The 12,877-nt window shown below is 41.6% G+C and overlaps 1 protein-coding gene across 1 annotated transcript in view; it reads left to right on the top strand.

Annotated features, from left to right (window-relative positions):
* LOC137255283 (serine/threonine-protein phosphatase 6 regulatory ankyrin repeat subunit C-like) overlaps positions 1-12,877 on the top strand; it is a 43,724-nt gene that overhangs the window by 12,604 nt on the left and 18,243 nt on the right. The window contains exon 3 of the mRNA XM_067792736.1: positions 11,111-11,249. Coding sequence (XP_067648837.1) covers positions 11,111-11,249 — 139 coding nt within the window. The remainder of the gene's footprint in view (positions 1-11,110; positions 11,250-12,877) is intronic.

Here is a 12,877-nt window from a genome sequence, read left to right as displayed (position 1 = left end):
CATAGACAATGGAGCCATAATCAAGTTTAGAACGCACGAGAGATCGATATAGATGGAGAAGGGTAGCTTGATCCCCTCCCCATTTAGAATTTGATACCACTTTCAACAAGTCAAGTGCTTTCAGGCACTTAGTTTTAAGTGACTTAATATGCGGTAAAAACGTTAAGTGTGAGTAAAAAATGACACCCAAGAACTTAGCTTCCTTCACAACTTTAACTGGTGTGCCATCTAGAGACAGTTCAGGGTCTTCATGTGGTTTATATTTACGACAAAAATGGATACAGTTAGTTTTCGATTTAGAAAATTTAAAGCCGTTTTCAAGACACCATCTTTTAATCTTGTTTAAACACAACTGTAGTTGCCGTTCAATGGTATGCATATTTTTACCACGACAAGAAATATTAAAATCATCCACAAATAACGATCCATCAACTGAATCCTTTAAAACTTTTGATAAACTGTTGATCTTTATACTAAAAAGTGTGACTGACAAAATACTGCCTTGTGGAACACCCTGATCCTGATTGTAATGACCAGACAGGGTAGAACCCACGAGGACTTGAAATTGAAAAAAATGCCTATGAATTGAGGCAAACGACCTCGCAAACCGAAATCGTGTAAATCTCTCAGAATGCCATATTTCCAGGTTGTGTCATATGGCTTCTCAAGGTCAAAAAGATAGAGACAGCATGTTGTTTATTAATCAGCGCGTTTTTCACAAATGATTCTAAACGCACCAAGTGATCGACAGTACTTCTGTTTTTACGGAAACCACATTGTATATCTGTGATAAGGTTATTTGTTTCCAAGTACCAAACTAGTCGATTATTTATCATGCGTTCCATGGTCTTGCAAACACAGCTAGTTAATGAAATCGGACGATAATTGGATGGATCCGTATGATCACGTCAAGGTTTAGGTATTGGTACTACTATGGCATCACGCCATGAAGGAGGAAAGTTACCCGATGTCCAAATATCATCAAAAATATTTAGGAGAGTTTTCGGACAGGATTCTGGTAAATGTTTCAGGAGTTGATAATGTATGTTATCAGCTCCACTAGCAGTGTCATGAGCTTGATCAAGAGCAGTATGGAGTTCATGAATAGAAAACGTTTCATTATAATCTTCCCCATTATCAGATTTGAAATTAATAGTTTTCTTTTCTTGTTGTTTTGGATATTGCTGAAATTTAGGTACATAATTTGAAGAGGAAGAATGTTTAGCAAGGGTTTCACCCAGTTTATTAGCAATATCTGATTTATCAGTAAGCAATTGATCTTCATGTTTAAGATGATGGACAGTAGATTTAGTACCTTTACCTTTGATTTTCTGGACCATGTTCCACACCTTGGATATAGGTGTCCGAGAATTTATTGTGGATACATAATTTTGCCAAGATTGTTTAAAGATTGTTTTGTTCTGTTTAAAAGTACGCCGTGCTTTGGCATTTAAAATCTTAAATTTATTTAAATTATGCACCATAGAATAGCGACGGAAATAATGTTCTGCTTTTTTCCTTGCCTTCCTAGCTTGTTTGCACTCATCGTTGAACCATGGTTTTCTTATGTGTGGAACTGCAGAGGACTTTGGTATACACTGATCAGCTATGGAATTCAGTTCCTCAGAAAAAACATTAATAGCATCGGGAACGTCACTTAAACGTTCAGGTGTAAGTTTTTCAGCACACTGTGTTTTATATAAAGCCCAGTTAGCCTTTTTTAAAATTCCGCCTTGATGATGGAGGAACATCAGATGGAGTTAGAGATTTGAGAATAGTAGGAAAATGGTCACTTCCACAGAGGTCATCGTGGACTGACATTCAAATTCATTTAGTAGTTCTGAATTTGTCAATGACAAGTCAAGAGCAGAATAGGTCCCTGTCCTAGGGTGTAAATATGTGTTGGAACCATCATTATAAATACATAAATCATTGTCAGAAGAAAAGTCTTCCAACAATTTACCTTTAGCGGTAGTAGTTACACTACCCCATAGCGGGTGTGCCCATTCAGATCTCCCATTATAACACAGGGTTTCTGGAGTTCGTCATAGAGAGCTTGAAGATCGGTTTTGGCAAACGTCAAAGACAGAGAGATATAGAGTGAGCATAATGTAAAGGCAACGTGCAAAGTTAGTTGTACTGCAACAGCCTGAAGATTAGTATTAAGTGAAACGGGGCTATGGATAATGTTGTCTTTGATTAGAATGGAAGATCCTCCCGTGGCCTTATGACCTGGAGGTGAAAAGCAATGATATGCTTTGTAATGACGAAGATCCAAAGTATCTGTCTGTTTTAAATAGGTCTCCTGCAGACGGATCGCTGAAGGTGTAAAATCTTGGACTAATAGCTGTAATTCATGTAAGTTAGTCCTCAGTCCTCTGCAGTTCCACTGTAGAATATTGTTGCAATAAACTATCTTTTGGGGGGATTTATTGGGGATCTACCCTGCACTCTTTTGGAGGGCGACAAGCTATGTGCCCTAGAATTGACGTTTTCGGAAACGTCCATGTCTTCAAGAGATCCATATTTGTTGAACAATTGAATTTTATTTTGTGACCCTTTAGGAGCTCTGCCACTTTGCTGTTTTGAAGCATCAGGCTTAGGCTTAGGTTTACTTTTAACATTTTGTTGACTATGAGCTGTCGGTTGAGACTTTGAGTGTGAATGAGATGATGATGATTTGTGATCAGAAGAAGACTTGGATGTACTAGGAAGTGATTCCTCAGTCTGTGATGATAGAGCAGGGTATAGCATCTGTGGAGAGTTGCAATTTACCCAAGTCAAGGTAGTTTGGCAGCCTGTTGATGATTTTGTTCTTTTAAAGCTAGACTCAGATGGTGTTTTTGCTACTGTAGCATAACTTTCTTGAAGATCAGATATCTGTACCAGTTTTTTGCCTCAGAAAAGGAGATATTTTGAGTAAACTTTATTCTGTTTATCTCCATTTGCTCTTTCCAAATAGGACACTGTTTAGAAAATGACGAATGATCGCCTGAGCAGTTGGTGCATTTTTAAAATCACTGTCACAATCTTCCGTTGTGTGTGTTTTCTCACCACAGTGAGCACACACAACAGACAATGTGCAAGTGTTCACACCATGTCGATATTTCTAGCATTTAAAACACCGCAAAGGATTGGGGATGTACAAATCAACGTTAACATTGCAGTAACCTGCCATGATTGATTTGGGTGCATTTGGTGCAGAGAACAAAAACAGGTACGTGTTATTTGGAACAACCTCATTATTCTTCCGGCTTGAAAATCGTTTTACATCTATCACTCCTTGATTCTTCATTTCCGATACAATGTCAAACTCAGTCATATCTGCAAATAGACGGTCTCGATCTCTTACAATACCTTTACTGGTGTTCAGAGTTCTATGTGCAGACACCTTAACCGGAACTCCAACAAACATTTCAGTGGACAGCAGATTGGTTGCTTGTTGTTTTCTATTACATTCAAGCAACAGAGATCCTGAACGCAAGCGTTTCACATCTTTTATTTCTCCTGCTATTCCGTGGATACCTTTTGATATAGCAAACGGAATCAGCTTTAATGGAGTTTGATCAAGAGTCTCAAGAAGTAGGAAACGAGGCCAATAGTCAACAGATTTCGAAGGTCGCTGTTCATCATAATCAATGTCAAGTGGACGTTTCGTTTTTTTTGTTTGGGGTTTGGTATTCCCTGCTAAGTGGTAATGATTCGTCATCCGAGCTCCCCACCCACCACGGAGTATCACAAGGACAATGCTAAATACAAGCGGATCTCCAGCTTGCAGCACCAAGGATACCCGGATGATATACTCCAGCAGAAAAATTAAAAGATTAATAGTTCCACCAGATTGGCCCATGAGCCACCGCCTTCTGGGTATACGACTCTAGACAAAAACATACATAAAATGATGGGTTTGAACTAACAATTTCAAAATAGCCAAGCATGAAAAATCAAAGCAACAGTTTTATAAATTTTGAGCATTACATGGTTGTAGCTCAGGGCTTGGCGTGACCAGCCGATTGATAGAACTGGGCCAGTTCTACCACCCGTCTAGGTGAAGTAAGGGCCGAAGTGGTGTGTTGAGCAATAGGAGCAAAATGGTTCAGTCTCCTACTGCCCTCAACCACCAGACTACCGTCCTCCACCGACACGGGACGCAACCCACGGCAAACAGGTTGCCCAGTTTAGTCGCCTCTTACGACAAGAATGGGGTGCTGTGGACACATTCTGTCCCGGGTCCACATGGGAGAAAACAGCTAGAGAAAATTAGAAGCGTACCCATCGCCAACCCAAAGTGCTCAATGTTGTACTGGTGTTTACTACCCTCAAAACGAAGCAGCCGGGATACCAAACCCAGTCAGACCGGGTGCGCGTGCACTTTAGTGTAACAAAAAGTTTTCATTGGCTGGTTCGTTTGTTGAGGTGTCCGGATAAAAGTTTTAGGAAAGAAAGTACTATAAGAAAAGTCCTCAATTTGTCTAGGAAAAACGTTCCTCAGGAAAAAATGCCTATTTTGAAAACGAATACGCTCAGGTGTGTGTATAAAAAGGAGATGTTGGGTTTTGTAAATACGTCCTCTTTCTCTGCATTTGCGTTCAATCCATTCACCAAATAATTAGAAGGTGAACTACTGTGTGACTGGAAACTGTTGTTCGTCCAAGTACAAAGCACAACTTGAAACTGACAATCCGCGTATGCACCGGTTTCCGTCCGATCCAGTCACCCGTGGAAAATAGATGTAGCTTGTTTGCAATCAATTGCAGCACACATCCTAAGATGTCATGTCTACAAGTACCACATCTACCTGCTCTGTAACAGGGACAGGTGCATGAGCCATTCAGTGGTCAGTGATATAGGTTGTGTATTGTATATTGTCTTTAGCAGACAGACCGGCAGACACATAGGTGTCAATACAACAGACACTGAGTATTGTCTGTGACAGAGGCTGCTCATCACAATCAACATGTTTCTATAGGCATGAATTAAACTATTTCAGTTTTCTAATGCTGCACTTTCGTGAAAATTGTATTTGCAACCCACCAACCCCATGCATAATGTGCGCAGCATTCACCCCTAGCTGGGGGTGAATTTAATAAATCGTATTTTGCATTTTTTTTTAGTCGCGTTTTTTCTTCAACCTTGTTAGCTGATTTACCATTTTCGATAATTTGGTCATGTGAGTCCATACCGAAAGGTATCAGAATCTGCAAAGTCGGGTTTTGCGTGGCATGTGCTCTTTAAGCATTTCTCCTATCAAATCCCATAGACAAGATTGGACAACACTCGATCCTTAACGTTCTGTTGTGACAATCCTTGTCATAACTATATGATCTTGTAGCTTACGTTAGACTAACAATCACAATGGACCATTAACCATTGGACTATTACAGCAACTCTAAATATTTGGACCCACAATTTCAACTGGACTTTAGAACAACACTAAATACAGGCATTTATAAGTTTACCTTACACCTGAGACATCCCCTACCCATCGTCGCTAGAACTGCACTTGATCTACAATGAACGTCAGGGAGGAGACACCACGTTCATCGTTCTTCTGGATACGATCACCTTTTCGCTCACCTATCATCGTTATTTGGTAGCCATTAATATATCCATGCTTAAAGCTATCATGGAGATTTCTCTTGCATTTCGAGAGAGTGAGTGAGGATTTACAGTCACGTCGGCAATATTTGTTATTAAAACAAGAATGAAGTTCAGCATAAATACATATGAATTATTTAATGCCTTTCAACAAAGGACAGTAAAACAACTGGAATATCACCTGACGCAAATGAATCCATGCTGGATGGGTGGCGACGACAAAACGTTTGAAAAAAGTAAGGAACAAAACCGTAACGTTACTCTCACGTCTGTAGTGAACAGCTAAAACGATGAAATTGTGCATCACCCTTAGCTGAAGCCTATGAGTGTATGCATTAGAAGCCACATCAATGGTACTCCACATTCAGTTCTTTGAACCACTAGAGACGACAAGAAAATGGAAATACTGACAGAAGCTCAATGACACAACGCCGTCGGGACCCGTGAAGGTACCGGGGTAGAAGAGGCCTTTAGCAAACCATGCTTGCCATAAAAGGCGAATATGCTTGTCGTAAGAGGCGACTAACGGGATCGGGTGGTCAGGCTCGCTGACTTGGTTGGCACGCCATCGGTTCCCAATTGCGTAGATCGATGCCCATGTTGTTGATCACTGGATTGTCTGGTCCAGACTCGATTATTTACCATATAGCTGAAATATTGCTGAGTGGGGGGTAAAACTCACTCACTCACTCACTCACTCGGTCGTTGGCAAGGACAGGTATGACGTGGCAAGGTGGTAAGGCCCTTCATTGGTCCCAGACAGGCCATCTCAAACCTATGGACCCGATGCAACAATACTGGGAATGTTATTGACAGACCCAGGTCAGGTCGACCCACAGTTGCTTCCACCGCCCCCAGGATGACTACATCCGGTTGAGACATCTTCGTTCAAACGACATGGCCGCATCATCCACAACAATCCAAATCCCTGGACTGCAACGAAAATAATGATAATTGAAAATGTGAACATGATAACGGCCTCCCATGGAGGCCAATGAAAGGTTCTGGAAACAGTTATGTTTTATACCAGGCAACTGTAACCTGGGCCATGGGCCAGTGATTATGACTAGGCAATGCACGAGAAAATAACGAGGTCGTTTGTTTGATACAACTCCCCAAATTGCTCGAGGAATGTTATAAAAATGTTCAAATCTAATACAGCTCCTGGGCCTGATGGCATTCAAAACCGGTACTAAAAACTGTTCCCCTGTCTCCAAACACCATCCTTTGATATTTCTGCTCAATAAAGAGGAGGGGTACCATGCCGGACCTCCTCAGCACAGATCCCCATCTCCTCTACATGGATAACATCTCGCCAAGATGAAGTCGGTTGGTCTCAAATGTGACACTGTGGGCTTCCTTCCTGCTGCTCAGGACAAGTCACTTCACCTTTGTAATCGCCTAAATGTGATTCTAAAAGAAAATATTTCCATGAAATTCGATTATGCAATGAATTTACAGAGACTATCTAACACCTTGTCAATGGATGCCCTTCCATGGCACAAACAGCATATATTTATAGACATCATGGAATGTCACGCTGCTTTTATTTTATCGCGCTATGGATGGACTCCAAGGTCCATCCATAGTGCGACCCATCGTTAAATGATGCTTTTAAACATCTGTGGAATAGGCCTATAATACATAATGAGAAAAATTCCTGACAACAATCCTGACCTAGTCCTTTCTGAAAAAGCCGATGAATTTTCTGTCCGTTTTGACAGAAACGTGTTTGGCAAGACTGAGTAAAAGCATGATGAATATTCAAACCTCGCCTTTGAACTGTCTCGTTTGCATCCCAATTTCACTAACATCAGGTTCCCCATTGTTCTTGGTGCCCTTGGTGCCCTTGGTGTGTTACCTCTTGCTCTCTTGTCGCAGACCCGGGTAGCGCCCGGGTTTTCCACTGGGAGCGCGGTCCTTCTGAGAATCTGGGAGAAGTCCCATTCGTTGTCTGGGCTGCGCGTAGAGGGGACAAGGGCTCTGAGCTGATTTTGTGTAAGTGACTGAGTTAATGTTTAGCGTCACATCGGCAATATTGCACCTATATCATGACGAGAACAAATTAATGTATATCAATATCAAAATGAATAGATTGAGAACGTAAAACCTTGTCATGGAAGGACAGTAAAACACGAGACTATCACAGATATGAACATAAAAGCTAGTTCACCCAGCAACTGAAGGTGATGATGAGGCCTTATGAGTCTTGACTGTCCCAGGATCACCCGAACACTCTCTACTGCATATTATCTTTAATCTGTAAAACATAATAGTAATAGTCCATTTATCGTGCGCATTACTCCATGTACAATGCAAATCTGAAACAATCTGATTATTACCCCGGTTAACCCAAGCTGCCGGTTACGTGTTAGAAGGTTAGTGGGTACATGACTTATGCCGCCGGGTACCCATTTTCTGCTAGGTGAACAGCGCCAATTTTAAACAAACTCACTTACCCAAGGTGAGACCACATGTGTCACGTGACCAGACAGTGTGCGGATGGCGATGGGAAGACAGACTACTGGACAGAAGACCAGTTCAAATTAACGTCGTTACCGTCATCAACGTCAAGGTCCTCGTGAACGTCCACCTCCTCGTGGTGGGTGCTGGGTAACGCTGAGAGCCGTTCACCCCCGTTGTGAACCAGGGGGGATATTTTGACCGCCAAACCTTTTGCCATAGGTTGCGGCCCTGTGTCGGTGGAGGAAGGGATCCTCGTGGTTGAGGGCAATAGGACCCTGCAACCGTGTTCCTGTTGCTCAACACACCACTTTGGCCCTGGCTTCACCTAGACGGGTGGTTCAGTGAGTCCGGTTCAATCAATTGGCTGGTCACGTCGGGCCCTGTGCATAGTTAGTATCATGGCACGTATCTATGTTTCTGGTCTCTGCTATTCTAAATTCAAGTTATTCATGATATTGCTTTGCCTATCGCACTATGCCTGAAAGCGGTGGCTCTTGGGCCAATCTGGCATTACTGACTTCCAAGTTCTAACTGTCTTCGGAAACTGTCATGGATGGAACCAACTTTTATTCTGTTTGACAGTATTGGCTAACTGTGTCTGTATTGCTTGAGTATAACATCCGTGTAACCCTGGTGGTTCATCATTGGTTTCCCCTTTAACGCCGTCCTTGTTGACACTCCATGGTGGGTGGGAAGCAGGGATGTCGAATCTACATCCATTCATTATGGCTTCCCAACAACTCTCTGGTTCTCGAACACAATAAATAATTAATCCAAGAGAAAGCATGTAGATATAGAAAAAAAAAACTGTCTCGTCTCCTTCTAATGAATCAGAGACAAATTTAGAGTTGGCCCCGTTTCCTGGTTGTACGGGGAATTGAAGGACAACCATTAAAACCTAACCCTTCCGCAATATCAAAAGCTATTGCAGGAATATGCGCCGAAGTGAAAAGCGTTACCCGTCTGAGAACAGGTTCCTTGCTGCTGGAATGTGCCAGGAAACAACAGGCTATTAATTTTCTTAAAGCTCGTCAGTTTGCAAATACATGAATTGCTGTCTCACCACGTGAGTTGAATTCATGTTCGTGATCGAGCAAAATGCCTCTCTGACATGACGGAAGTTGATATCGGAACAGAACTTAAATCTCAAATTGTCACTTCTGAGAAAAGATTCACAAGAAAAGATAGTGACACCACTGTCAAAACAAACACTTATCTGTTCACATTTTGTCTTTCTACCATACCAAAAGTAGCTGGCTACTTTAATATTGAGGTGGAAGCCGTCACCCTTAATCCACTTCGGTGATTTAAATGTCAGCTGTTAGGACACGGTGCTAACACATGCAAGAACTCCCCACAATGTTCTCGTTGTAGAGAAAAACATGAGAATGCCGAGTGCAGATATGACATCAAATGTGCAAACTGTCATGGAGATCATATGTCCTCATCACGATCATGTTCAGTCTTTGAACAACAAGCCCTATTTCTCAAACTAAAACAATAATATATCCTCTGCTAAGGCAAAGAAACTATTACCAGTCACATATGCAATCTCCCAACCAAAAACATACTCTCCTGTAGTATCTACCTCCCGTCCAACAGTTGATCACGAGTATCAGACCTCCATAACCTGGGTATCAGAAAAGCGGAACATTCTGTATACAGTTCCTGATGAGGCTACAGGAGCATCCACCCAAACAGATTTGATGCCTGAACAAAACCTTCACCATGGATCTGAAAGGAAAGCAACAATGTCCAGAAAAGAACAGAAACAACAAGGACGAAAGGAAGCCAGGGCCCTTAAACATACTGACTTCCCCTAACCATTATACGTGCCTGTAGAGGTTCATAACACCAATGAACCGCTAGATATGGAGACAAGCCCTTCACAGTCATCCCAGCATAAAGGGACTTCGTCTAGTTCACGCTCTTCTATTGAGTCCCCATGAGTCGCTCTCATAATGATATCCAGTGGAATTGCAGAGGCCTTAGAAACAATTTTAATGATCTTCAACTATTATCACAAGATTTTAAACCGCCAGCTTTTAGTTTACAAGAGACATATCTGAAAAGACAGATAGATTTGACTTTCGTCAGTATAACTCATTTCATTCGTTTTCACCTCCAGGTGATAAAGCCGCTGGTGACATTTCTATTTTGGGAGGGAGGGCGTTATTCATAGCCCTGTTCCACTTAAAAGCAATCTTCGGACTGTTGCTGTACGGCTTTCCTTAGAAATAACTTTCACGCTTTGTTCTGTGTACATGTGCATTTCAGCATCTTCTGCAGTTCAGCAGTCTGATATCCAGGATCTATACGACCAACTTCCCAAACCCTGTATTATCATGGGTGATCTTATCGGACATAACCCTTTACGGGGAAGTACTGGTACTAACAATAAAGGGGAAATACTTGAAGACTTCATAACTAATAACAACGTATGCATATTTAATGATGGATCAGCCACTTATTTACATCCTGGTACAGGAACGTATTCTGCACTTGATTTGTCACTCTCAGATCCCGATATATACAATGATTTTGAATGGTCAGTCCATGATGACCTTTGTGGAAGTGATAATTTTCCAACAAAATTCTCACAGCTATAAATCCGACAGATCACCCAGCTACGACTGAATTTGGTAAGGCCAACTGGCCATTATTTCGGACACTGTGCACATAGAAATTGAAAAATGACCTTTTAGTCAATATTCTGGATCCGATTCTGATAAACGGGAGAATATAACTAATGAAACTATACCTAACTCCACACGTTCGTAAATCATGGTTAAATGATGAACGTAAACAGGCCAGAAAGAACAGGAAGAAGGCCGAGAAGGTGTTTCGGCGACATTCTATAGTCCATAATTTAGACAAAGCTAAAATTCTAAATGCTAAGGCTTCACGCACCTTCAAACAAAAAAAGCGTCAATCTTGGCGAAATTATGTGTCTAAGATAAATTCCCGCACACCAGTATCAAAAGTATGGAATATGATTCAACGAATAAATTGTAAAGGTTCCAAATCTACTGTCCACCATCTGAAGGATGGTGACGATGTATTGACAGAGAAGGCTGACACTGCCAATGAGCTTGATGAAGCTCTCGCCAAACATTCGTCTTCATCAAATTACGAGTTTCAGAAACAGAAGGAGAAGAAAAAACTCAATTTTAACTCAGACGAAGGTGAAGACTGTAATGAACTATTTTCATTACACGAGGTATTTACAGTCCTTGAGCTAGCTTATGATACAGCAACAGGGGCTGATGATATTCATTATCAGCTCCTGAAACATTTACCTGAACCAGGCCTGGAAACACTGCTATATGTATTTGATATGATATTTACTACATGGAACTTCCAAAATTCATGGCATAAAGCCATTGCAGTTCTTATACCAAAGTCTGGCCGGGATCATACTGATCCTTCGAATTACAGGCCAGTCTCTTTGACGAATTGTGTCTGTAAAACCATGGAACGAATGGTAAACAATAGATTAACCCGGTATCTTGAAACCAATAATCTTATAACAAATATTCAATGTGTTTTCAGGAAAAATCGTAGTACCACTGACCATTTGGTACGTCTAGAACCCTTTGTAAAAATGCTATAGTAATTAAACAACATGCAGTATCGATATGCTTTGATTTGGAGAAAGCATACTATACCAATTGGAAGTATGGCATTTTAAAGGATTTACATGACTTCGGTTTAAGGGGTCGTTTACCTCCTTTGATATCACAGTTTTTAAAAGACAGGCAGTTTCAAGGGTTTTACCCTGTCTGACCATTATCATCAGGATCAGGGTGTACCGCAAGGTAGTATTTTGTCTGTAACGCTTTCTGTATCAAGATAAACAGTTTATCCAAGGATTCAACTGACGGATCGGCACCCGTGCCGACTTCCCCGTAGTGGACCAGGGGGGATATTTGGTCCACCAACCCGTTAGCCGTGGGTTGCGGCAATGTGTCGGTGGAGGAAGGGATCCTGGTGGTTGAGGGTAACAGGGGCCTGTGACCGTGTTCCTGTTGCTCAACACACCACTTTGGCCCTGACTTCACCTAGACTGGAGGTTGAATGGGCCCGATTCAATCAATATGCTGGTCACGCCATGCCCTGTGCATAGAAAGTGCTTACATTTTGCACTTACATTTTTCGGGTATTGGTCATTTTAAAATCTAGTGTACAAATTATTGATACATTTACTTACCTAGAGTCCTATGCCAGTAGGCGGTGGTTCATGGGTCAATCTGGTTATACAGACCTCTGAATTCCGTGTTCTTAAGAACAGTTTCATGGGCCGAACCAGTCTGACACTTATTCTTTAAGATACCATGGCTTTTCAAGTCTGTATTTTCTGGAGTATGACATCCCTGTAACCCTGGTGTTGCAGTCTGGTTTCCACTGCGGTACCGTCCTTGTTGACACTACATGGCGGGTGGGGGGCAGGGTTGTTGAATTACACTAATACACCATGGCTAAAAACGCTCATTCTGGTTCATCTAAAACGAGCAAACGTCGTCATATGTCTTGTTCATCCGATGAAGAGATATCTACTTTCACACATGATTCCTGGCCAAGGTTTTTGGTCATTGAAAGTTCTGATGGCCATCCTTTAAATACCAATCATTTTGCCGTCTCCAAGGGCATCCAAGGTATCTGTGGAGAGGTAAAAAACGTCACGCGTTTACGAAATGGTTCTCTTTTGATTGAATGTTTACGTAGGCAACAATCTGTCAATCTGCTGGGAGTAAAGCAGTTTGTAAACAGCCAGGTTGTTGTTTCTGTTCACAAAACTCTCAACAGCTGTAGA

The sequence above is a fragment of the Haliotis asinina genome, chromosome 11 (genome assembly GCF_037392515.1).
Source record: "Haliotis asinina isolate JCU_RB_2024 chromosome 11, JCU_Hal_asi_v2, whole genome shotgun sequence".
NCBI lineage: Eukaryota > Metazoa > Mollusca > Gastropoda > Lepetellida > Haliotidae > Haliotis > Haliotis asinina.
Note: the sequence above shows the minus strand (reverse complement) of the source record. Positions and strands in the feature narration are given on the sequence as shown.